This window comes from Nicotiana attenuata, chromosome 9 (assembly GCF_001879085.1).
Source record: "Nicotiana attenuata strain UT chromosome 9, NIATTr2, whole genome shotgun sequence".
Lineage (NCBI taxonomy): Eukaryota > Viridiplantae > Streptophyta > Magnoliopsida > Solanales > Solanaceae > Nicotiana > Nicotiana attenuata.
This window is the reverse complement of record NC_031997.1, coordinates 23,297,691-23,321,037: the sequence shown is the minus strand read 5'-3', so window position 1 is coordinate 23,321,037 and position 23,347 is coordinate 23,297,691. Positions and strand designations below refer to the sequence as shown.

The 23,347-nt window shown below is 38.4% G+C and overlaps 1 protein-coding gene across 1 annotated transcript; it reads right to left on the bottom strand.

The window, feature by feature from the left end:
- LOC109232585 (craniofacial development protein 2-like) lies at nt 16,850–20,147 on the bottom strand. The gene is made up of 4 exons (XM_019398347.1): nt 19,980–20,147; nt 17,675–18,340; nt 17,041–17,472; nt 16,850–16,909 (listed from the first exon to the last, which is right to left on the bottom strand). The coding sequence occupies exons 1-4, from the start codon at nt 20,145–20,147 to the stop codon at nt 16,850–16,852; spliced, it is 1,326 nt and encodes a 441-aa protein (XP_019253892.1).

Here is a 23,347-nt window from a genome sequence, read left to right as displayed (position 1 = left end):
AAGGGTAGCACTTACTGACCATCGGGTTCGCGAGCTGGGGAATGCGAACGCGTAGAGTAAAAGGCTGGGGTCCAGAAATTTGTTCTATGCAAACGCATGGGCTGCCACGCGAACGCGATGAGGAAACAATGCAAGGCTACGCGAACGCGGTCACATGAATGCGAACGCGAAGAGGAAAAGAAGACTGATCCCTCAGGGTCAAATAACCCTACGCGAACGCGTGGGCTGGGACGCGAACGCGAAGAAGGGGAAAACTAAAACATCGCGAACGCGGGAGGAACAACGCGAACGCGAAGAAGAAATGGGGCCTGCAACAGCTGAAGCAAAATCTGCAATTTTTCTAAGTCCAAAACCATCCCGAAACACCTCCGAAACACTCCCGAGCACTCGGGGCTCCTAACCAAACACATGCACTAACTCAACAACATCCTACGAACTTAACTGTGCGATTAAATTGCCAAAATAACATCAAAAATAACTAATCAAACCTCAAAATCAATTGTTTTTCCTCAAACTTCATAAACTTTCAAATTTAGAACTTTAAGTCTGAAACACGTCAAACGATATCCGATTTCAACCAAACTTTTCAAAAACATCGTAAATCATATATAAGAACGGGCCCGATACCAGCACGTTCTAATAAATTTTCATTTCAATTTTTCTTAATAATTTCATAAAAACAATTTTACTCAAAAATTCATTTCTCGGGCTTGGGACCTCGGAATTCGATTCCGGGCATACGCCCGCATACCATATTTACCTACGGACCCTCCGGGACCGTCAAAGCACGGGTCCGGGTCCGTTTTCCCAACATGTTGACCGAAGTCAAATTTATTCATTTTAATACCAAAATTTAGCATTTTTCACACAATTTCACATTTAAACTTTCCGGCTACGCGGCCGGACTGCGCACGCAACCCGAGGCGATTCTAAATGAGGTTTTCATGGCCTCGGAAGCACAGAATTCATGTAAAACAGGTGATGACTCTTTGGGTCGTCACAGACTTGGTGCGCTTGGGTCAGTGGTGCGTTCTGGTCGTGACTCTAGGCATTGCTCTTTTCGATGTGTCGAATATCTTGGAGGAGAAATGAAGTGGACCCTATTGACTTTCACTACCCGATTGCTAAAAAGGGGTCGTGGGCAACCTGGTCGTGGCGGTCAGATTTATATATATATATCCGATGGATAAAAGTGTTGTAAAAAGTAACTTTGCGCCAAAAAGATGAAGGAGCATTTGACATCTTCCACATTTAGTGTGAAGGGCCAAGAATTGCTCATTCATTATCCTCTCCACTTTTTGTTGGTATCAATGGGAACAACTCATACTAATAACTAAAGAGCATTAGTTATTGTCATTCACATCTTTTCAACATCAAATCATCAAAAAGTTGGCAGCATGCAATAGGCAGTGCGCGTCATTATAGTTTTGAGAGCAATTATTCACGCTATGAAAGTTGGTTACTATTCTGCTTCTTACTTGTAGTCGTACCCACGTGATGCACGGTCAATATTAAAAAAATATTAATTAAATTAAATTATGATTGGGCTTGTTTGATCCTATTAGATCGTATTGCTTTAATAAATTTCAATTGTCATCTTATTTGTCAACTAAGATATACTCAATAATAAAATCTCTATTAAATTAAAGGTACTTATATAGTCAGTGAATAAATTTTTTTCTATATTTTTTTATTATATTATCCAATATTTAGAATTATTATATTGTTAATAAATTTTTTTATTAGTATATTACTTTGTTTAATATTTTTGTCTGCTCGTTTTCTTTTTGTAATATAAGAGAAGATATATAATTATTACTGCTGAAATATTTTTTTATTTTAAATTTTATTCTGTTGCTCTTAATAATATTATCTAAATTTTAATGAATAAAATCTCTATTAAACTAAAGGGACTTATACAGGCATCGAATAACTTTTTTGTTATGTATTTTTCTTTATTATATCATCAAATATTTAGTACTATTACATTGTTAATAGAATTTTTTATTAGCATATTACTTCATTTAATATTTTTCTCTTCTACTTTGTTGTTGTGATAAAATAGAAGATATATATTTTATTACTCTTGAAATAATTTTTATTTTAAATTTTATTCTATTGTTCTCAATAATATTATCTGAATTTTAATGAACAAATTCTCGATTAAACTAAAGGGACTTATGTAGTAATTTTTTTGTTATGTATTTATCTTTATTGTATCACCCATGTTTGAGTAGTTAATTTCAGGTGCGTCTTTTTTTTTTTTATCATTTTTTTGTAAATAATTTTTGAATCTCAAAATTTGTTGGAGCTTTGTCTTAAACTTTTAAACTTTATTAATTTTTTGATGTCACATTTGGAATTATCACAATGATTTGTTTCTCCTATTCTATATAAATAGAATAGATATGGTCTGAATTTTAATGAATAAAATCTCTATTAAATTAAAGAAACTAATATAGTCAACAAATAACTTTTTTGTTATATATCTTTGTTTATTATATTATCCAATGTTTAGTGTAATGATATTGTTAATAGAAATTATTAGCATATTACTTGTTTAATATTTTTGTCTTTTTAGTATTATATCTCATTAGTAATTAATGACTTTTTAAAGTTTGGGTTTTAATTTCATAATAACTTACCCGAGAATTTATATTAAAATTAATTCTTCGTTATTTCTTCAAAAGCTTTCATTATTGTATTTTGGTTTTTGGCTTAATATATTAAGATTTTAGTTACATGATCTGGTTTATGGTATGATTTCTCTTTTCAATAATATTTTTAGTATTATTTATTTACTTAATTTTACCAAATAAATTTGAAGTGGAGTTTTGTCCTAAAAATTTACATTTGTTATCTTATGATTATGCCAATTAGCTTAATATGGTGGGTCTTTTTCTTCTTTTATTATATGTTGGAGATTATATATATATATATATATATATATATATATATATATATATATAGAGAGAGAGAGAGAGAGAGAGAGAGTACTATATTGGTAAAAATCCGGATCTATTTTAAACGTGTTTATAAAGATGACTGTTATTTAATATATGATATTTCTGTCTTTTTTTACCGTGTAATGTCCTATATTTCAGTTGCATGTATGCAGGTGGTTGTGTGGACGTGCAAGCGAAATAGGGGGATGGGAAGTGGGTACGTGATTTAGAGGATTAAATTAGGTTTTTCTCTATTTTGTTATTATTTGTTTTGAACTTTTTTTTATACATAATAATATTTTCAAACTCCAAAACTTTTAGAGCTTTGTCCTAAAGGAGTGCCACTTGGCTAATTGTTGTTGTGCCACTTGGCTTAATATGATGCATTTTTCTTCTCCTTTTATAATTTATAGATATGTCAAATAGCTTTGCAGCTTGGTGAAAAGTGAAAACTGAAATCCACTTTTTTATTGCTTGATCACAGTTTAAATTTTGTATATTGACTTATCCTTACTAGTGCGGAATTCAGGATTTAAATTAAAAGATGTATGCACTGCAATGAAAAGGTGAGTTTAGAATTTATATTTGGCGGATTTAATTTAATCTTACCATGAACTCACTATATTTTTTATATGAATCTATGTTCAAAATTATATATTTTTTTAATTTTAGTGATTTTCACATATATATCTATATTGTGTATCGAAAATAAGACCATCCACAACAGAATTTGAATGCTAATTTCACTTGTAGAGGTTCACTCAATAATAATTGTACCATTAGCATTATCAGACCCAAAATTTATTTTTATCATGGTTAATGTCATTTGGCGGATTTAATTTAATCTTACCATGAACTCACTATATTTTTTATATGAACCTACGTCAAAATTATGTTTTTTTTTTTAATTTTAATAATTTTCACATATATATCTATACTCTGTATCGAAAATAAGACCATCCACAATAGAATTTGAATGCTAATTTCACTTGTAGAGGTTCACTCAATAATAATTATACCATTAGCATTATCAGACCCAAAATGTCATTGAGAAGGTATGTCGCCCAATTAATCCTTGTCCAAAATGAATAGACACAACAGATGTAACCAAAAGAAAAAAGTTGAAGTGACCCATAGCGATATTACTACGCTAGTCCCTAACGCCACTGAAAGCTGATTATCGCTCAAGCATCTTTAGACCAGTGGCGAAGCCACATAGTGATAAGGTTGGTTAATTGATCGCTCTTTGTCGAAAAATTGTACTGTGTATATAGGTAAAATATTACGTTTTAGAGATATATAACACATATTAAATACCCTTTGTCGTAAAAAAATATCACTTCTTTTAAATTTAAACACCCTTGAAAAAAAATTCCTAATTTCGCTACTGCTTTAAACAAGAGGGGAAATCAAAGGGTCAGCGTCACCACCTACAATTTTTAGGGACAATGAGTTTGATTCACCAAAAGAGTTATGGCTCAAACAAAGAGGATTATAGGGGAATCAAGGGGTAAAAAAAACTCAATTATCCTACTCCCTCGTTCGAATAAGGTGTCTCTTTTCATTTTCTTGAGTCGATGGTCTTCCGGAGACTCACTACTCCCTCGGGTAGGGGTAAAGCTACAAAAAAAACCCCAATTACCAACAAAAAAAATTGTTGGTAAATTGTTCAAATTGGTTGGCAATTTGAGTTACTAACATATTACTAACGGATATTGATCCGTTGCTAAAAGGCTCGATGGTAAATTTTACCAACCAGTTTGAATTTGTTGGTAAAATTACCAACTAAAAATCAGTTAGTAAACACCAAATAAATTAGTTGGTAATTTTTGAATCTTGAGTCCAAGATTTTCGTTGGTAAATTTACTAACCAAAATTTGGTTGGAAGTCCGTTTGTAACTTTGCTAACAGATAGAAAATGAATTAGTAAAATTGGTTTTTCATTATTTAAATTGTGTTTGTAACTGGTTGGTAAATATAGTAACAAGAAAAATTCCGTTTGTATTCCATTAGCAACTATACTAATGGATACCAACTTGGTTGGTAAATCCGATAGTATATTTTTAAAAGTACATTGGCAATCGGTTGATAATTTTATCTATGGAAAAGTTCTGTTTAAGAAATTGTTGGTAATTTACAAGCAAATTTCAAATTCGTTAGCAAATATGGTTATTTATTTTTAAAATTTACGTTAGTAATTTGTTAGTATTTCGTCATAAAATTTACTAATAAATTGTAAATGTGTTACCAACTATTACAAATTAAATGGGTATATTAAAAATTTTATTTTTAAAAATTGTATTAATATTAATTTAAAGCTTTAAAAGATCTAAAAAAATACTTAAACAAAACAAAAAACATACTAGAACTTTATAAATAATAATAACATCTATCATGAAGTTGAAAGCATAATCCAAGACGTGTCTAACATAAAAGAATCTAAAATAAATCTAAATCGTGTCATTTGACGACGAGTCATGTCTACGAGAAGGCGGTGTAGGTAAGCCACCTATGAGGACGGACAGACGATTTTGGAGTAGTTGATCAACTTGCTCACGCACCTCTTGTTGCATTTCGTGTCTCATTTCTTCACGCAGTTCTTCTCGCATTTCTTCTCTCATTTCTTGTCTAATCTCTTCTCTGATCTCTGATCTCATCTCATGCTTCATCTCTTCCTTAATTTCTTGCAAACGATGCCCGACACATTCATTCACCCGAGCATTAAAGTCTATATCTTGAAGTGGAGATATCGAACTGGAGGATGCGCCAACATGCCCATAGAAAGGAGCTTGAGAACCAAGACCATAAATGCGCGTCTTCTTAACACCGACTTCTTCCAAATAAATTTGTGAGAAATCAACTTCAGGAGGCTCACTGGACCCATCTTCAGGCTGAGACGCAGACACAATTTTAGACATTATGGCATCCTGAACCAAAAAAATGATATAAACTCTATAATAATAACTTTTGAAAGAGAAAACATCAAGAACAGAGTCATAAAGGCAACAAAATTGAAAACTCAAATGTCAATAACAACACCTTAAAGACAATTGTTTTGATGTACACAACAGTTTTTCCCTACAGATTGCATTACTTGCTCGTCATCAATTTATTATACTTTCAGATAAAGAAGTAATGATTTTCAACAGTGACATGTTATATAGCTTACATGTGCAGATTTATAAAATCACCTGGGAGTTTCCTAGAGAAGGATGGCTAAAATTGAATACTGATAGTACTAGAGGGAACCTAGGCAAGAGTTCAATTGGTTACTGTATACGAGATGCATTAGAGGATATTATTTATGTACATGGGCAGGAGATTAATGAAACTACAAACATAGAAGCAGAGGCAGTAGCTATCCTTCATGCATTCAGGTATTGTAAAGCTCAGTTGCTATCTCCTATTTGGGTGCAAACAGATTCTATGCTATTGAAGAATGTCATTGAAGGAAGGTGGAGTACACCATGGGGATTTGTAGAGCATGTGGAGGAAATAAGGAAGCTGTTACAGGAGTGTAATGTTATCATAACGCATATGTATCGCGGAGACAACAAACTGACTGATAACTTAGCTAATTATGCTCTTGATGTAGGTCTTATGGAGTGTGATTCTTTTGCACAACTGGACAGTACAGGAAAAAGATTGTGAATAACGATAAACTTCAATGCCCATACTTAAGAATAAGAGTTGCAAGAGATTGAAAGGGGAGGAGAAGGTGAACACAATGGAGGGGGAGATAACCAAACATACCTGCCTTGTTCAAATTTAGGGAGGAGAGGATGGTGGGTCTTGTTTATATTAACATTGTGTTCTTTTTTGTAGGGAAAGCTATTGTATCCATGCTTTACCGTTTGATACGATTTCATTGGGTGGTATTAGCACTTGATACTCACTCCCATGAACGAGTATCGGATAATAGGCATAAGCATGGAACCATGGATTAAATCAAAAATACTTAGGACTATCTGTTCTCTCAATCTTAGAGGGCATATGCTCAGAATACACAATCATGTCCAAACCATTATGTTTCTGCCATTTTTCCATAAAAAAAAGAGGAACTCACATTTACTACATCTCAGAGGAAAGCCACTGCCCAATTCTTTGGCCACGCTCCTGACTGACTTTGGGAGCTACATTTGGAGGGCTCTCATAAGGGCATATACACTGCATTATATATGTATAATTTCCAAGGATGTGATTCATGGGAATAATAAATTGATATTATACTGGACATTGCTACATTCTAGGAAGGTACACTATATTATCATAAAGGAAATTAAACTCATTGTGCTATAGACCTGGACAACTCGAAGTTTCAAATGTGGGAGGTGATTCACAAGATATTTACCAAATATGGGGAGTAACAGAATACATAAAAGGATGCAATGGAATCTCAAGACGAGTTTCAACAAATCAACAACGAATCACACAAAAGCACGAATATCGTGTGAACTGAAGGATGTACTGTTTTCATTTGGATTAGTGCTCAAAGTTTGTGCTACACTTTCAAGCCAAATAATGAAGATGTCAATAAATTATTCAAAGAGCTACAAGGATCTGCCCTGCTCTTGGAAGAAGGCGAATCAAATTTGGAGACAGTGGGCGCTCATGCAATTTATATCCATATGGCTAGTTTATATTATATGTTGTTTATACTGTTATAGGTTACAGGTTTCCACATTTCTTAGTTCAAATTGTAAGACCAATTTTGGGTATCACTCACTCAAAATTGGTAATAGGAGATATGTAATCGCCAAGGTAGGTGCTTTACTTTTACGTGCCAAAAAATGACAGGCAAGCTATAGTAACTTACATATGTGCTCTTAGATTTCTGGTCCACAAACTCCTCGTTCGCCTTGACATGTGTCTTCTTCAGAAGTTCATGTGGATGAGCTGGTCTTCCTAGTTCTTTAGCCTAAAATTGAAAATCATGTTCACTATATTAATACATAATCACTAGCGTTGGAAATATTCTAACTTGGCTAAAGAAAAATGAATATACCAGTAGTCTTGCATGTTCTCGGTGAGCTCTGGAGCCTCCTGTATGGCGTGAGGGACCAGACCCTTCACCACCTTTTTCACTTAGTCGATTCCTTGAGCATTGCACAGACTTGGCTTTAAAAGCCTCAGTCTCCCAGTGAGTCTTCCAGCTCTCCCAAATAGATACTGGAATATGTTTGCGCTTCTTCTCACAAGCTCTTGCTTCAGATAACATACCCTTGTATCGTTCTGCACATTTGCTCATAAACTTATCCTTTATGGCACATTCAATTGCAGTGTTCCATTGAAATCGTTTCTGTTTGAGAAGATCAAATGAAAAATAACACAAGATATTGATAACACCAACAACAACTTACCCAGTGTAGTAGATCCTCGACTCAAGAAAGATAAAGGGAACTCCAAATATTATCGATCTTATTTGAAAAAAAAAAAAGAATAGCTCCAAATATCTAAAAGGAATGAGAAGGATCTTCTAGCCTAGCTAAAGAAAAAAAATTACTAATCTAAGAATCAAGTTAAAAATAGAGATCACCAACCAAATACTAAGAAAGAACTGTGATCCCTCAAGATAGCAAAAACCTTTGTCAGACACAATTATTATCAACATATGGGACCAAAAGTTTATGCTTATTCCATCTTTACTATTGTGGTCATTATAAATTTCCCCTAGTTCTTCTCGGACACTGGTGCCGCAGGACATAGCAGTCCTAGAATTGCTCTGTCAAGGTACTTGATAAATGACGATGCTTGGACCAGAACCTATACAATTCAACATATGTATATTCCGGAAGTTGAAGGAAATATGGGATCCTAAAATAATTCATGCAATAGTTACTTCATGACATTTGTACATTTGGCAGAAAGGGAAACTAACTAGTATAATATTAAGGTATTAAGTTTTCTATTTTTCATCCTTTTATCTTGCATTACTGATGTGTAGGTATTTATAGCAGCATAAAAGCACTAAAACTAAGAAGGCGTGGACGTTATAAAAACTGTTATATATAAGGATTATGATTGTTTTTCACTAATTATGCAACAAAATAAAATATTGCAACGAGAGGAATTCAAGTATCGTGAAATTTTGATAAATGTATCACATATGTACTCGGCATAAGGAAATTCTGAAGAAAAAAGCACCAATATGACAAACTAGAAGGACTTAATCATGATTACAAGGTTTCTCAAAGATGTAAGAGATGGATAACGGTCTACTTCCGATAGAATTAATAGCAGTAGATGTAATAATTAGGAGCTCATTCACGATATCATGATTTCTCCCACATTTTAGGTCGGACTACTGAAATTATCTGTCTAGAAACTAACAAAGCAAAGAATTGCATTCCCCCTAGCCAACTAAAGCATACTTTTAATGCATTTATTTATTAGTTCATCATAATTATCTGATATTTCCTATACATCTCGACATTGAAGACTACTAACCAGGTTTTGTTTGGCTACCCACCCTAGTATTAATCAAACTAGAGATGTCAGAAGCCCCAAACCAGTGTTTTCTGGAATGCGCACAGAACAGATGAAACACAAGATTGATACAACAGAAATTTAAAATGTACAAAGTCCATTATTAAAATGATAATTAGTACTATAACTTTACCTTAAACTCTTCCCAATAGAAATCTTTTGTCTCGGTGTAACAGACTTCCAATTATGTCCTTCATGATCCGGTTTCTCCTTGAAGATTTTTGTGACAGACCGAGCGACTTGATTGCCGGGTCCAGACTTGAGTAATAAGAAACGAATTATTTTATTACTCGATTTCATTTAAAGATTTCATATTCTTTCAAGAAGCATTTGAGAAATAACGTGAATTACTTAGGCGATGCTTAATAATCATCAAAAGGGACATTCTTTTGCCCATCTTCTTACAAACCAATTTATATTTTTTATGTGAAGTGTAAGTAATATATTTATTTTACACAATTACTGCAATAAATGAGTTGGTACCTCATAACTAGAGTTAATACGAAGGAATTAAGATTTTGGTATGCAACGAAGACCACATTAATGCACTCATATAGGCAAATCATATACATTCTTCCAAAAGTTTTCCTAATAAGACCAAGTCTTACTTCATATAAAATAAAATAGAAAAGCTTTCCTCTATAAGACGATTCCATGAGCATATTCATCTAGAGTCATTGTCTAGTCATATTGAAAAAGATAAGAACTTTCTTGCTTTCTCTAGTTTTTTGGATAAGATCACCTGCTGTTAGAGTAGAAAAGCAATTGACATGTTCAGTTCAAGTGCTTGTCCTACGTACCATATAAAAAAGATAAAAAAGATTACGCTAACTGACATACTATAACAAATTGTGCCTCAACATGTCTGTCCCAATAGTCTAAATATGTATCTATCTTTTTAGATGCTAAACAATCAGGTATGACTTCGCATAACTTCACAAAGATGCACTAATACACACCAGATAAGCAAGAAACAAAAATAAATAAATAAATATAAATAGATGACACTTTTACTCTTACCCTCCAAGGACGATTGTAATTGGGGTACGGTTACCACCAATTGTGTTTGACAAACTTGTTGTTTGGATTTCATCTCCAGGTGTACCAAGATCAGAAGATGAAGATGGTAAGGATCTGTTTAAGCTGCATCCGAATGTGGTGTTTCTATAACTGGAGGTTCAGGTGATAATGGTGACTGATTAGATGTGGGACTCAACATCTCAGGAGATCTCAGTGTGTTTGCATTCCTGTTTTCAGCATATCTACGTGCTCCACCTCCCCTAGGTGCCATATCTGCAATTCCAAAGTCATATGTAGATGAACAAATACATAATTAATGAATTATGATCAAATCTAATTGGATACAGTAATAAGTAGTTAATTGATATATTATTCCAAGAGTAATTAATTGATATATTACTCCAAGAACAGAATGCACTGAAAAAATAAGGCATACAAGTATTAATCTAGACATGGCAGATTAAAAAGACAAACAACTTTATAAGTATTTCTTACCGCATTTGCAAAATACAACTATTACTCCTCACAAAATGAGATTGATGGTAACCGGTCAAACAAGCAAGCGAAAGAGCTATTAAATACAAATACTTAAGTTTAAAAAAAACAAAAAAAACCATAAAATCTGAAATCCAGAAACTTTTTCTCAGAAAATGTAAAATCAAATAGTAATAAAATAAATTATATACTATGTTTCATTCATTCATACTCTATAGTTGAAGAGATTGAAGCACTTTGACTCTATTCACTATCATTTTCATCATATGGCGCTTCATCCTCATTATCCTCATCCTCATCTTCATCCGATCCAAATTCAACATGAAGTTCTACCTCATCATCTAAATCATCATCCTCGTCTCTTATGTTTATGAATTCACCATTTGGATCATTCAGGAGAATAGTTTCATTGTCAGGTACCACACCAAATGTTAAACCATCTTCTTCGGATTGGAATGGCTCAACACCATCTGTCGGAGTTGACTGTGAAGATGATGGAGGCATGTCCACGATAGCCCGTGCTTTTATTTTGCACATAGTCCACCAGTCACTCTTATCATATCGTAAGCTAGGATAAGCTGTATAATATACTTGAGCCACTTGCATTGCCAAAACAAATGGTTCATACTTCTTTAATTTCTTTTCATGGTTGATATCCACAAGTTTATATTGTGGGTGAATCTTCATTCCTGCCTTTGGTGTGGGATCAAACCACTCGCACTTGAATAAATCAGTTTTCTTTATATACTCACTACCCTTGTACTCCAATTCAAGGATATTAGTTAGCACACCATAGTAGTCACTATCATCTGCACTATAATTAGTTCCTTTTATGCATACACCGCTATTGTTAGATGCTCTAGCAGAACTGCGGCTTTTAGTGTGAAATTTAAAGCCGTTGATAATATAAACGGTCCATGGTTGCGTTGTCCCACACGAACCTTCTGCATGGGCCTTGATGAACTGATTATCTATGTGGACTCATGCCTATAAAAGAAAAATAATTGGAGTTTCTCATAAGTGAGGCAAGTATAAGTGGAAGGATATTGTACAAGTACTCACACATCTTTTAAACCATGATGAAAAATCTTCATCAAGTTTCCTATCCACTTCCTTCTCCGTAATTTGTGGGAAATTTTGACGAACGAAGTCAATAAAAATCCTCTGAATCACATCCAAGAAAATTATATATCAAGTATTTTGATGATTTTGCTAATCTATAAATGAAAACAAAAGCTTGAAGTCTTACTCAATATATGGGTGTACTTCTGTGCAATTTAATAAAACATAAATATGAGCTGCATCAAGTTCTTCTTCAGTCATATATCTTGGTTTACATCTCCCAAATGCTTTACCTGGATAGGTAAATATAGAAAGATTACCATCGCGTTCATCCCTTTCCCTTGTACCACCATCATCATTCCGTGGAACTTTCCTATGCCTTGTGTAAACATGAGGTTCGAAGTAGTGTGAACCAAAAGATGAAGCTTCCTCAACTAAATACGCATTGCATATGGATCCTTCAACTTGTGCCTTATTTCGATCATTATTTTTCAATTTCCGAAGGTTTTTGGAAATAACATATAAGCTCAAATTGTGAGTCATTCATGATGATGAAAATGAAGTGCTTGACTTAATATCAATGAAATTTTACCTCTCAAATGGGTACATCCATTGATATTGCACCGGACCTGCTATACTTGCTTCGTAAGCAAGATGCACGGGGAGATGTTCCATCGAATCAAAGAAGCTGGGAGGGAATATATGCTCCAATTTAACAAAGTATTTCAGGTATGTTTTGTTCAAGTCTGACCATATCCTCTTCCCGAATTGCTGTAGAAGTGAGATCCCTAAAGAAAAGGCTCATCTCAGCAAGTGGTTCCCAAACTTTTTGTGGCAATAGCTCACAAAACGCAATAGGGACCAATCTTTGCATGAATACATGACAATCGTGGCTTTTCATACCAAACAATTTATGTTTTTTCATGTCCACACACCTTCCCATATTTGAGACATATCCATCTGGAAATTTCAGATTATCCACCCATTCACACAACACTGTTTTTGACTTCTTGTCTAGTGTGTAACAAGCTTTCGGATATTCGTCACCAACAACATGTAATTCGGGCCGTCGACAGAACTCTTTCAAGTCTTCTCTAGATTTGGGATTATCTTTTGTTTTACCGTCTACATCTAGCACTGTGTTGAACACATTCTCGAAAAAGTTTTTATCGATGTGCATAACGTCTAGATTGTGTCGAATGAGATTTGTACTCCAATACGGCAAATCCCAAAATATGCTTCTTTTCTTCCAACCAGAAAACTTTCTAATTTTGCCATTAACAATATCAACCCTAAGCTCTGTTACCTTTTTCAACCCCAATTCATTTATCTCCTTAAATATATCATCACCTGACCGTATCGGGGGAGGATGTGTTGTGACACTTTATTCTTTCTAAATGAATTTCTATTAGTTCTGTATGGATGATCCAGTGGAAGGAACTTATGATGATTGTCAAACCAGGACTGTTTGCCACCTTTTGTCAAAGTAAAAGCATCTGTATTCTCCATACAATATGGACATGCTAGCCTACCCGCAGTACCCCATCCAGACAACATCGAATATGCAGGAAAATCACTAATTGTCCACATCAAAGCAGCTTGCATGTTAAAATTTTGCTTCTTAGAGATATCATATGTGTCCACACCTATACTCCACAGATTTTTTAGTTCTGCAATCAAAGGTTGCAAGAAAACATCAAGTTTTTTGCTTAGGTTTCTTCGGCCCAGGAACTATAACTGACAAAAACAAATAGGACTCTTTCATACACATCCAAGGTGGCAAGTTGTATGGTGTCAAAACTATTGGCCAAGATGAGTATTGTTGACCTGTTTGTCCAAATGGTTTAAAACCATCTGTGCATAGCCCCAATCTGACATTACGACTTTCAGTTGCAAAAGATGGATGCATCTTATCAAAGTGTTTTCATGCGGGTGCATTTGAACAATGACGCATCACACCTTCCTCAACATCATTCTCGGCACGCCATCGCATATGTGCAGCAGTCATGACGGAAGCATATAAGCATTGCAACCGTGGAGTGGGGGGAAAGTAGTACATCTGCTTGAATGGTACAAGATTTCTCTTTGAATTAGATATTTTCCTAGTAGGCTTGTACCTGGGATGACGATAAAACTTGAAATGGCTAAGTTCAGTATCTTCTCCCCAATAAATCATACATGCACTGATACAACTGTGAATTTTTTTCAACTGGCATGTTCATTCCCTACGTTAACTTCTTAGTTTCATAGAAATTTTTTGGCATTAGGTTATCAGGCGGAATCATCTCATTCACATATTGACAAATGTCATCAGAACATCTATCAGATAGATGGTGTTCAGACTTGATATGCAATAAACGTGCAAGAGCTGACAATTGAGAATGTGTTTCACGGCCAGGCCACACCTCTTGATTTGCAGAATCAATCATATCATAAAATTTCTGCACGTCAGGATTCGGTAATTCATCCATATCATTTGGATAGAATGAGGGGCCAACGGCGTCAAGGACCATTCTATGGTATGAAGTAGGTGATCCAGGATCATCAATTGCACCCACATATACTTATGCAATATTCATAGTCTGATCCCAATTTTGCATCTCTTCATGTTGAACTATATTTCTAGTAACCTCATTTTCTCCATGAAAGTACCATATATGATATCCAGGTACAAATTCGTCGCGCAATAAATGTTCGTGGACCGTAATAACATCTTCAAAATTTCTATTCTGACACTTTTTTCGGTTACATGGGCACCTTAGTCTCTCACCATCCCGATGATTCTTTGCAAACTCAATAAATTGCTTAACACCCCTTACGAATTCTGGATTATACAAACCTCTCGTTAACCTTTTGTACATCCACTCACGATTTGAAGTCATTTTTCTGATAATGTAAGAAGATTACAGTAGCATTTATTGATTTCTAAAAATCTTTAGATAGTAAAAAATGAGTACTAATAATCAAATTAGGCCTCAAATCCCAATTATACTGAGCACAAGCTTTCAACATATCTACAATATACTGGAAAAATTAGATTGATAAAAAATACTTACCACTTAGCCGAATGGATTGTGGAATTGAGAAGTATCCAAACAATAGCTTGTGAGAGACTGGTTTGAGATAATCTTTCAGTTGGGAAAAATAATGGAAACAACAACAACAACAGCCCAGTGTGGTCCCACAAGTGGGGTCTGGGAAGGGTAGGATGTACGCAGCCTTACCCCTACCCTGGAAGGGCAGAGAGACTGTTTCCGATAGACCCTCAGCTAAAGAAGGTGAGAGAAGCCCTGGTAGCAAGTAATAGCAAAACAATAATTAGAAAACTAAATCGGAGATAACAACAGATAATATGAAAGGGGTACTGATAACAAGTAGCAGCAAGATAACATATTTAGAAAACTAATTCCAAGGCAGCAGACGAGAATATGAACGAAGTACTGCTAGCAAACTACGGAATTACCAATGGCAAGTAACAACGAACGAGACATGCGAATATAGAAAACTAAGGAAAAAAAGGGTACCGAACTAGCGCTAATACTATCAAGCTAGAGAAGACAAAGGGAGATGCACGACTACCTACTAACCTTCTACCCTAATCTTCAACCTCCACACCCTTCTATCTAGAGTCATGTCCTCGGTTAGCTCAAGTAGCGCCATGTCCCGCCTGACCACCTCTCCCCAAGACTTCTTTGGCCTACCTCTCCCCCTCCTCACCCCTCCTAAGGCCAACCTCTCACATCTCCTGACATGGGTATCTGTGTTTCTCCTCTTAACATGCCCGAACCATCTCAACCTTGCCTCGCGCATCTTTGCCTCCACAGGGGACACTCCTACCTTGTCTCAAATAACTTCATTTCTAATTCTATCCAACCTAGTATGCCCACACATCCATCTCAACATCCTCATTTCCGCTACCCTCATCTGCTGGACATGAGAGGTTTTGACTGGCCAACACTCTGCCCCATACAACATAGTCGGTCTAACAACTACCTTGTAGAACTTACCTTAAGTCTCAATGGCACATTCTTATAACACAAGACACCGGAAGCGAGCCTCCACTTCATCCACCCTACTTCGATACAGTGTGTGACATCCTCATCTGTCTCCCCATCCTTCTGAATTATAGATCCCAGATACTTGAAACTCTCTCTCCTGGAAATGACTTGCGTATCGAGTTTTACATCCCCATCCGCCTCCAGGGTAACACCGCTGAACTTGCACTCCAAGTATTCTGTCTTGGTCCTGCTCAACTTGAAACCCTTAGACTCCAGGGTATGTCTCCAGATCTCCAGCTTCTCGTTAACGCCACCTCGCGTCTCATCAATCAAGACTATGTCATCCGCAAATAGCAAGCACCAAGGCACCTCCCCCTGAATGTGACGTGTCAAAGAATCCATCGCCAGGGCAAACAAAAACGGGCTAAGTGGTGATCCCTTATGCAACCCCATCTCAACTGGAAAGTAATCCGAGTCTCCACCGCTATCCTAATCCGTGTCTTAGCTTCATCATACATGTCCTGAATCACTCTAATATACGCTACAGGCACTCCTCTAGCCTCCAAACATCTCCATAGAACCTCTCTGGGGACTTTGTCATAGGCCTTCTCCAGGTCAATGAACACCATGTGCAAATCCTTCTTCATCGCCCTAAACTGCTCCACCAATCTCCTCACAATATGAATGGCCTCAGTGGTTGACCGTCGCGGCATGAAACCAAACTAGTTCTCGGAAATGGACACACACCTCCTCAACCTCCCCTCAATCACCCTCTCCCACACTTTCATAGTATGGCTTAACAACTTGATACCCCTATAGTTGTTGCAGTTTTGGACATCCCCCTTATTCTTGTACAGCGGGATCATCGTACTCCGCCTCCATTCTTCGGGCATCTTCTTCGTCCTAGAAATGACGTTAAACAACCCAGCAAGCCATTCCAAGCCCTCCTTACCCATGCTCTTCCAGAATTCCATCGGGATCTCGTCCGGCCCCGTCACTCTACCCCTACTCATCCTGCGCATAGCCCCTACAACCTCCCCCACTCGTATACGTCTACAGTACCCAAAATCTCGCTGCCACTCCGAGTGCTCCAACTCCCCCAGCACAATGCCCCTATCTCCCTCTTCATTCAAGAGCCTATGAAAGTAAGACTGCCATCTCTGCCTAATCTGTGCCCCCTCCCATAAAACTCTTCCCTCCTCATCTTTTATGTATCTCACTTGGTCCTGATCCTGGGCCTTCCGCTCCCTCATCTTCGCTAGTCTGTATAACTTCCTTTCCCCGCCTTTATCCCCAATTTCTTTGTATAGACGACTAAACGCGGCGGTCTTAGCCGCAGTAACCGCCAACTTCGCCTCCTTCCTAGCCTTCTTATACCCTTCTCTGTTAGCACTCTTCTGCCCCTCGTCGATACTCTCTACTAGCTTCAAATATGTCGCTTTCTTGGCTTCCACTTTCCTCTGAACCTCTTCGTTTCACCAACAGTCCCCTTTATGGCCACCAGAAAAACCCTTTGAGACCCCTAACACCTCTCTCGCCGCATCTCTAATGCAATTTGTTGTCATAGACCACATACAACTCGCATCCCCGCTACTCCTCCAGGCCCGCATAGCCAGCAACTTCTCCCCCAACTCTTGGGCCTTGTCCTTAGTATGCACCCTACCTGACCCTAGGTATACTAGACATAGCCCTTTTCTTCCTCGTCCAACTGATCTCTAAGTCCATAATCAAAAGCATATGCTGGGTCGTAAGATTCTCACTCGGGATGACCTTGCAATCCGTGCATAAACCTCTATCATATTTTCGGAGAAGTAGATAATCAATCTGGGTCTTGGCCACCGCACTCCGAAAAGTTATCAGGTGCTCCGCCTTCTTCGGGTAATACGAGTTAGCGATCACCAGCTCAAAAGCTTTGGCGTACTCCAGCAGCGAAGTACCTCCACCATTTCTATCTCCAAAACCCAAGCCACCATGCACATCATCATATCCCCCAGGCGACCTCCCAATGTGGCCGTTAAAATCACCCCCTATAATAAGCTTCTCGGTGGACGGTATACCCCAAACCAACCCATCCAAATCTTCCCAGAAGCATCTTTTAACCTCCTCGTCCAAACCCACCTGAGGTGCGTAAGCACTAACTACGTTCAGAGTATACCCTCCCACGACTATCTTAATGGCCATCAACCTGTCATTCACCCTCATAACCTCAACCACTAGCTCCCTTAGATCCTTATCAACTAAAATGCCTACCCCATTCTTCCCTCTCACCCTCCCTGAATACCACAACTTAAAACCATCCACCTCCCGAGCCCTGTTCCCCACCCATTTAGTCTTCTGGACACAAGAGTATCCTTGCTAACTCTATAGACTTTCCCGTTAGAGTCCCTATGTTCCATGACCCCACTCTCAGCCTAGAAGGTGCCTTACCCCCCCCTCCCCCCCCCCAGCCACCCTTACTCCCTACCCCTCGCTCCGCCCGCTCCCCCCGAGGACATGCCCTTACTCTATCATAACTCAGCGCGGCCACTAGACCTGCACAAAGCTACAAAAGGATAGACTAGAAAGGAATAAACTCAACAGAAACCTACTGCTACACAAGGTGCTAATAAGGGATCCGACTAAGCAGGGACCAACTATGTATCGACTATAAGACTTAGGAGAAAGACAGAGACCGATATAAGCAGACAAGTCTAACTAAATATTTTAAACAAGATACTATGGGTGTCAAGGAAACCGGCAAGCAAAAATGGAAAAAAATTTTTAAAAAAAAACTAAACAGAAACCTACAGGTACACAAGGTACTAATAAGGGAAAAATAATGGAAAGGATTTAGCATATTGTGATCGTGGGAAGAAAAAGCTGAAAAGGCACAAGAGTTCTATGTAATTTAGGAGAGTGGGTAGAGTTTAGGCGGTATACAATGTAATTTAGGAGTGTGGCTGAAATGGCGTAGGCAGAAGGACTTCTTTATTTTTCTTCTTTTTATTTAACTAGACCTCATCCTGTTGTGCTTTGAGGTTATGGCAGTGTTGCAATTAACTCAAGTAAGTATAACTAAAATACAGATACTACTTCTGACATATTATTTGTCTTATAAGATTGCACACATCTTAATAAAGATAGACATATAACAGTGTACGTCTTAATTATAAGAATTTTAGTATTAATTATCCTTTATATATATATATATATATATATGTGTGTGTGTGTGTGTGTGTGTGTGTGTGTGTGATGACCCAAAAGGTCATCACTTGTTTTTAAATCGAGTTCTACTTTTCGAGGCCTTAAAAATCTCTTTTAGCATCACCTCGATTTGCGTGCGCAATTTGGGCGCGTAGCCGGAAAGCCTATATGTGAAAATCTGTAAAAAATGATAAATTTTGACTATAAAATGAATTAATTTGACTTCGGTTAACGTTTTGGGTAAACAGACCCGGACCTGTGATTTGACGGTCCCGGAGGGTCCATAGGAAAATATGGGACTTGGGCGTATGCTCGGAATCGAATTCCGAGGTCCCAAGCCCGAGAAATGTATTTTTAAAGAAAATTGTTTTCTGAAATTGTTTATAAGGTTTGGAAATGAATTTTAATTAGAACATGTTGGTATCGGGCCCATATTTTGGTTCCGGCGCCCGGTACAGGTCTTATATATGGTTTAAGATAATTCTGTGAAGTTTGGTGAGAAACGGAATCCGTTTGACGTGATTCGGACCTTAAATGCAAAATTTGATGTTTAAGAAGTTTTGAGAAATTTCATTGATCTTGAGGTTTAATTCGATGTCCATGATGTTATTTTGGTGATTTGATTACACGAATAAGTCCACAAGATATTTTTGAGGTTGTGTGTATGTTTGGTTTGGAGCCCAGAGGGCTCGGTGAGTTTTGGATAGGCCACAGGGTGCATTTTGAACTTGGAAAAATTGCAGGTTTTCAGCTAATGTGCACAGGTCTGCAGACTTCGCAAATGCGAGACCTTCATCGCAAATGCGAAAATAGGACCTGGGCAGGCCTGATCGTAAATGCGACCACTTGACTCGCAAATGCGGAAGGCCAGTCGCAAATGCGACGCCTGCTTCGCAAATGCGAAGCTCTCCTTTGATGCCTGAGGTTGCAAATGCGGCCCAACCCTCGCATTTCGCATCTCGCAATTGCGAGACTCCCTTCGCTCCCATAACAGCAAATTCCCACATCTGAGACCTGCAACTTTTATACTTAGCCGAATTTTTAACCCATTTTCATATCCTCTCAACACATAAACACACTTAGGCGATTTTTCAAAGGTTTCTTCTTCTCCAAATCAATTGTAAGTCGTTTTTAACTAACTTTCTTCAATTCTTAACATCTTTTAACATGATTTCAACTTCAACTCAATGATTTTCATGGGGGAAATTGGGTGTTTTGGGTAGAACCTAGGTTTCTCACAAATTAGGGATTTGGACCTCGATTTGAGGTCCGATTTCAAAACAAATTATATATTTGAGTTCGTGGGGGAATGGGTGATCGGGTTTTGGTTCGAACCTCGGGTTTTGACCACGTGGGCCCGGGGGCGATTTTTGACTTTTTGGGTAAAACTTTGGAAAACTCATTTTCATGCATTGGGGTTGATTCATTGAGCGTTTATTGATGTAATTAAGTAACTTGTGACTAGATACGAGCGAATTGGTGGTGGAATCAAGGGGTAAAGCTATAATAAAATCATGAATTGTGTTCGTGGCATCGAGGTAAGTGTTTGGTCTAACCTTAGCTTGAAGGATTAGGAGTTGTGTCTATTGCTACGTGTTAATTGTGGAGTACGACGTATAGGCATGGTGACGAGTATCTATACGTCGGTGTCAAGCATGCCCGTGATCTTGTGTTATAAATTGTTATGACTCCGTTGTGGTTTATTGTACCTCACATATTATTATCATCAATGTTCCCTTGCCGGGATGTTGTTGAAATATTAATGTTCCCTTGCCGGGAAGTTATTATGTTGTTCTTGTTCCCTTCCCGGGATTCCTTGTGATTATTGTTGGTTGTAAATGGGAGCGGGTGGTACGCCTACCACAAGATATAATGAAATGGGAGCGGGAGGTACGCCTACCACAAGACATAATGAAATGGGAGCGGGTGGTACGCCTACCACAAGATACATGAAATGGGAGCGGGTGGTACGCCTACTACGAGATACATGAAATAGGAGCGGGTGGCACGCCTGCCACAAGATATGAGAAATGGGATCGGGTTGCACGCCTGCAACAAGATGTGAAAAGAACGTGAAATCTGCTTTTGTTTCCTTATTCTTGTTAGTGGTTGGATTTTGATCCCTTTATAATTCTCTTGATATTCTGTTTTTACCTGTTATTCCCCGAAGCATGCATCCCCCTCCCATCTTTACTTGTAACTTCTGTATTTATTTTCCGTTGTATATATATTTGAACTACACAGGTTTATGTGGTAGTCTGGTCCTAGCCTCATCACTACCTCGTCGAGGTTAGGCTAGGCACTTACCAGCACATGGGGTCGGTTGTGCTGATGCTACGCTCTGCACTCTTTTGTGCAGATCCCAGTGTTGTTGACTTCGGACAGTAGATCAGTTGGCTACCTTCAGTCCACGCGGAGATCCAAGGTAGACCTGCAGGCGTCCGCAGGCCCTGGCATCTCCTCTATCTTCTATTCCCTGTTTCATTTTCCTTATTTCAGAAACAGTGTACTGTTATTTCTTCAGACTTTGTGTGTAGTTAATGTTAAACTGTCTGTGACACTGTGACACCAAGTTTTGGGTGGTTAAGGCTTGAGTAATTGTAATAGACATAGATTCTCGATATTTCGTTTCATTATTTTTTTCGCTTAATTTAACTTTCCGCTGTTTATACGTTATCGCTTTGTGTTTGATAAAAAGTAATAAATGGATAATGAAGTAATTAGTTTTAAAGAATTGGCTTGCCTAGCTCACATTAGTAGGCGCCATCACGACTCCCGAGGGTGGGAAATCCGGGTCGTGACAAGTTGGTATCAGAGCCCTAGGTTACATGGGTCTCAAATCACAGACAATCTTAGTAGAGTTTGAGGGATCGGTACGGAGACGTCTGTATTTATCCCCCATAGGGTACAGAGTTAGGAAAATTTCACACTTTTTCTCTCCTGTCGTGCAGTTTGGTTTCTCAATGACTGATTGAATTTCTATTCTGTTCTCTCGCAGATGCCGAGAACACGTGCTTCCTCATCCGCTGACCAGCAGCCCGAGCCCCCAGCAGCAGCTCCCACGAGGGGCAGAGGCCGAGGCCGTGCTAGAGGCCGAGGTAGGGGCAGAGCCCAGCCCCGAGCAGCATCACCAGCAGAGGAGCCTCAGGTTGACTTTGATGATGAGGTTCCGGCCCCAGCAGCTCCGGTGGGCCCAACTCAGGTCCCAGAGGGGTTTATTGCTACCCCAATACTCCAGGATGCTCTGGTCCGTCTAGTGGGCCTTATGGAGAGTGTCACACGGGCAGGCTTGCTTCCTGTAGCACCAGCCGTCTCTCAGGCTGGAGGAGGAGCCCAAACTCCTGCTACTCGCACTCCGGAGCAGGTAGCTCCCCAATTTCAGACTCTAGCAGTTCCGCCAGTTGGAGCAGTTCAACCGAGTGTGGTAGCCCAGGCCGGTGATGGAGTGGCTATGTCTGCTGATGCTTTGTGGAGATTGGACAGGTTCACCAAGCTCTTCACTACTACTTTCAGCGGTGCATCTTCTGAGGATCCCCAGGATTATCTAGACAGCTGTCATGAGGTTCTCAGGAACATGGGGATAGTGAAGACCAATGGGGTCGATTTTGCTACTTTTCGCTTATCTGGATCCGCCAAGACTTGGTGGAGAGATTATTGCTTGGCTAGACCAGCCGGATCACTAGCTTTGACTTGGGAGCAGTTCACTCAGCTATTTCTGGAGAAGTTTCTCCCCATCACTCAGAGAGAGGCATATCGGAAGCAGTTTGAGCATCTCCAGCAGGGTTCTATGACTGTTACCCAATATGAGACCAGATTCATCGACTTGGCTCGTCATGCTCTTATCATACTTCCCACCGAGAGAGAGAGGGTGAGGAGGTTCATTGAGGGACTTATCCAGCCTATTCGACTTCAGATTGCTAGGGAGGCAGGGAGTGAGATCTCTTTTTAGGAGGCGGCCAATGTGGCCAGGAGAGTGGCGATGGTTCTGTCACAGGGAGGTGGTCATGGGTCGGACAAGAGGCCCCGTCATTCAGGCAGATTCAGTGGTACCTCGTCTGGAGCTAGGGATTCGTATGGTAGAGGCCATCCTCCTAGGCCTTTTCAGTCGGCACTTCAGGTTTCTCACGGTGCTTCAGGTAGCCGTGGTCCTCAGATGCA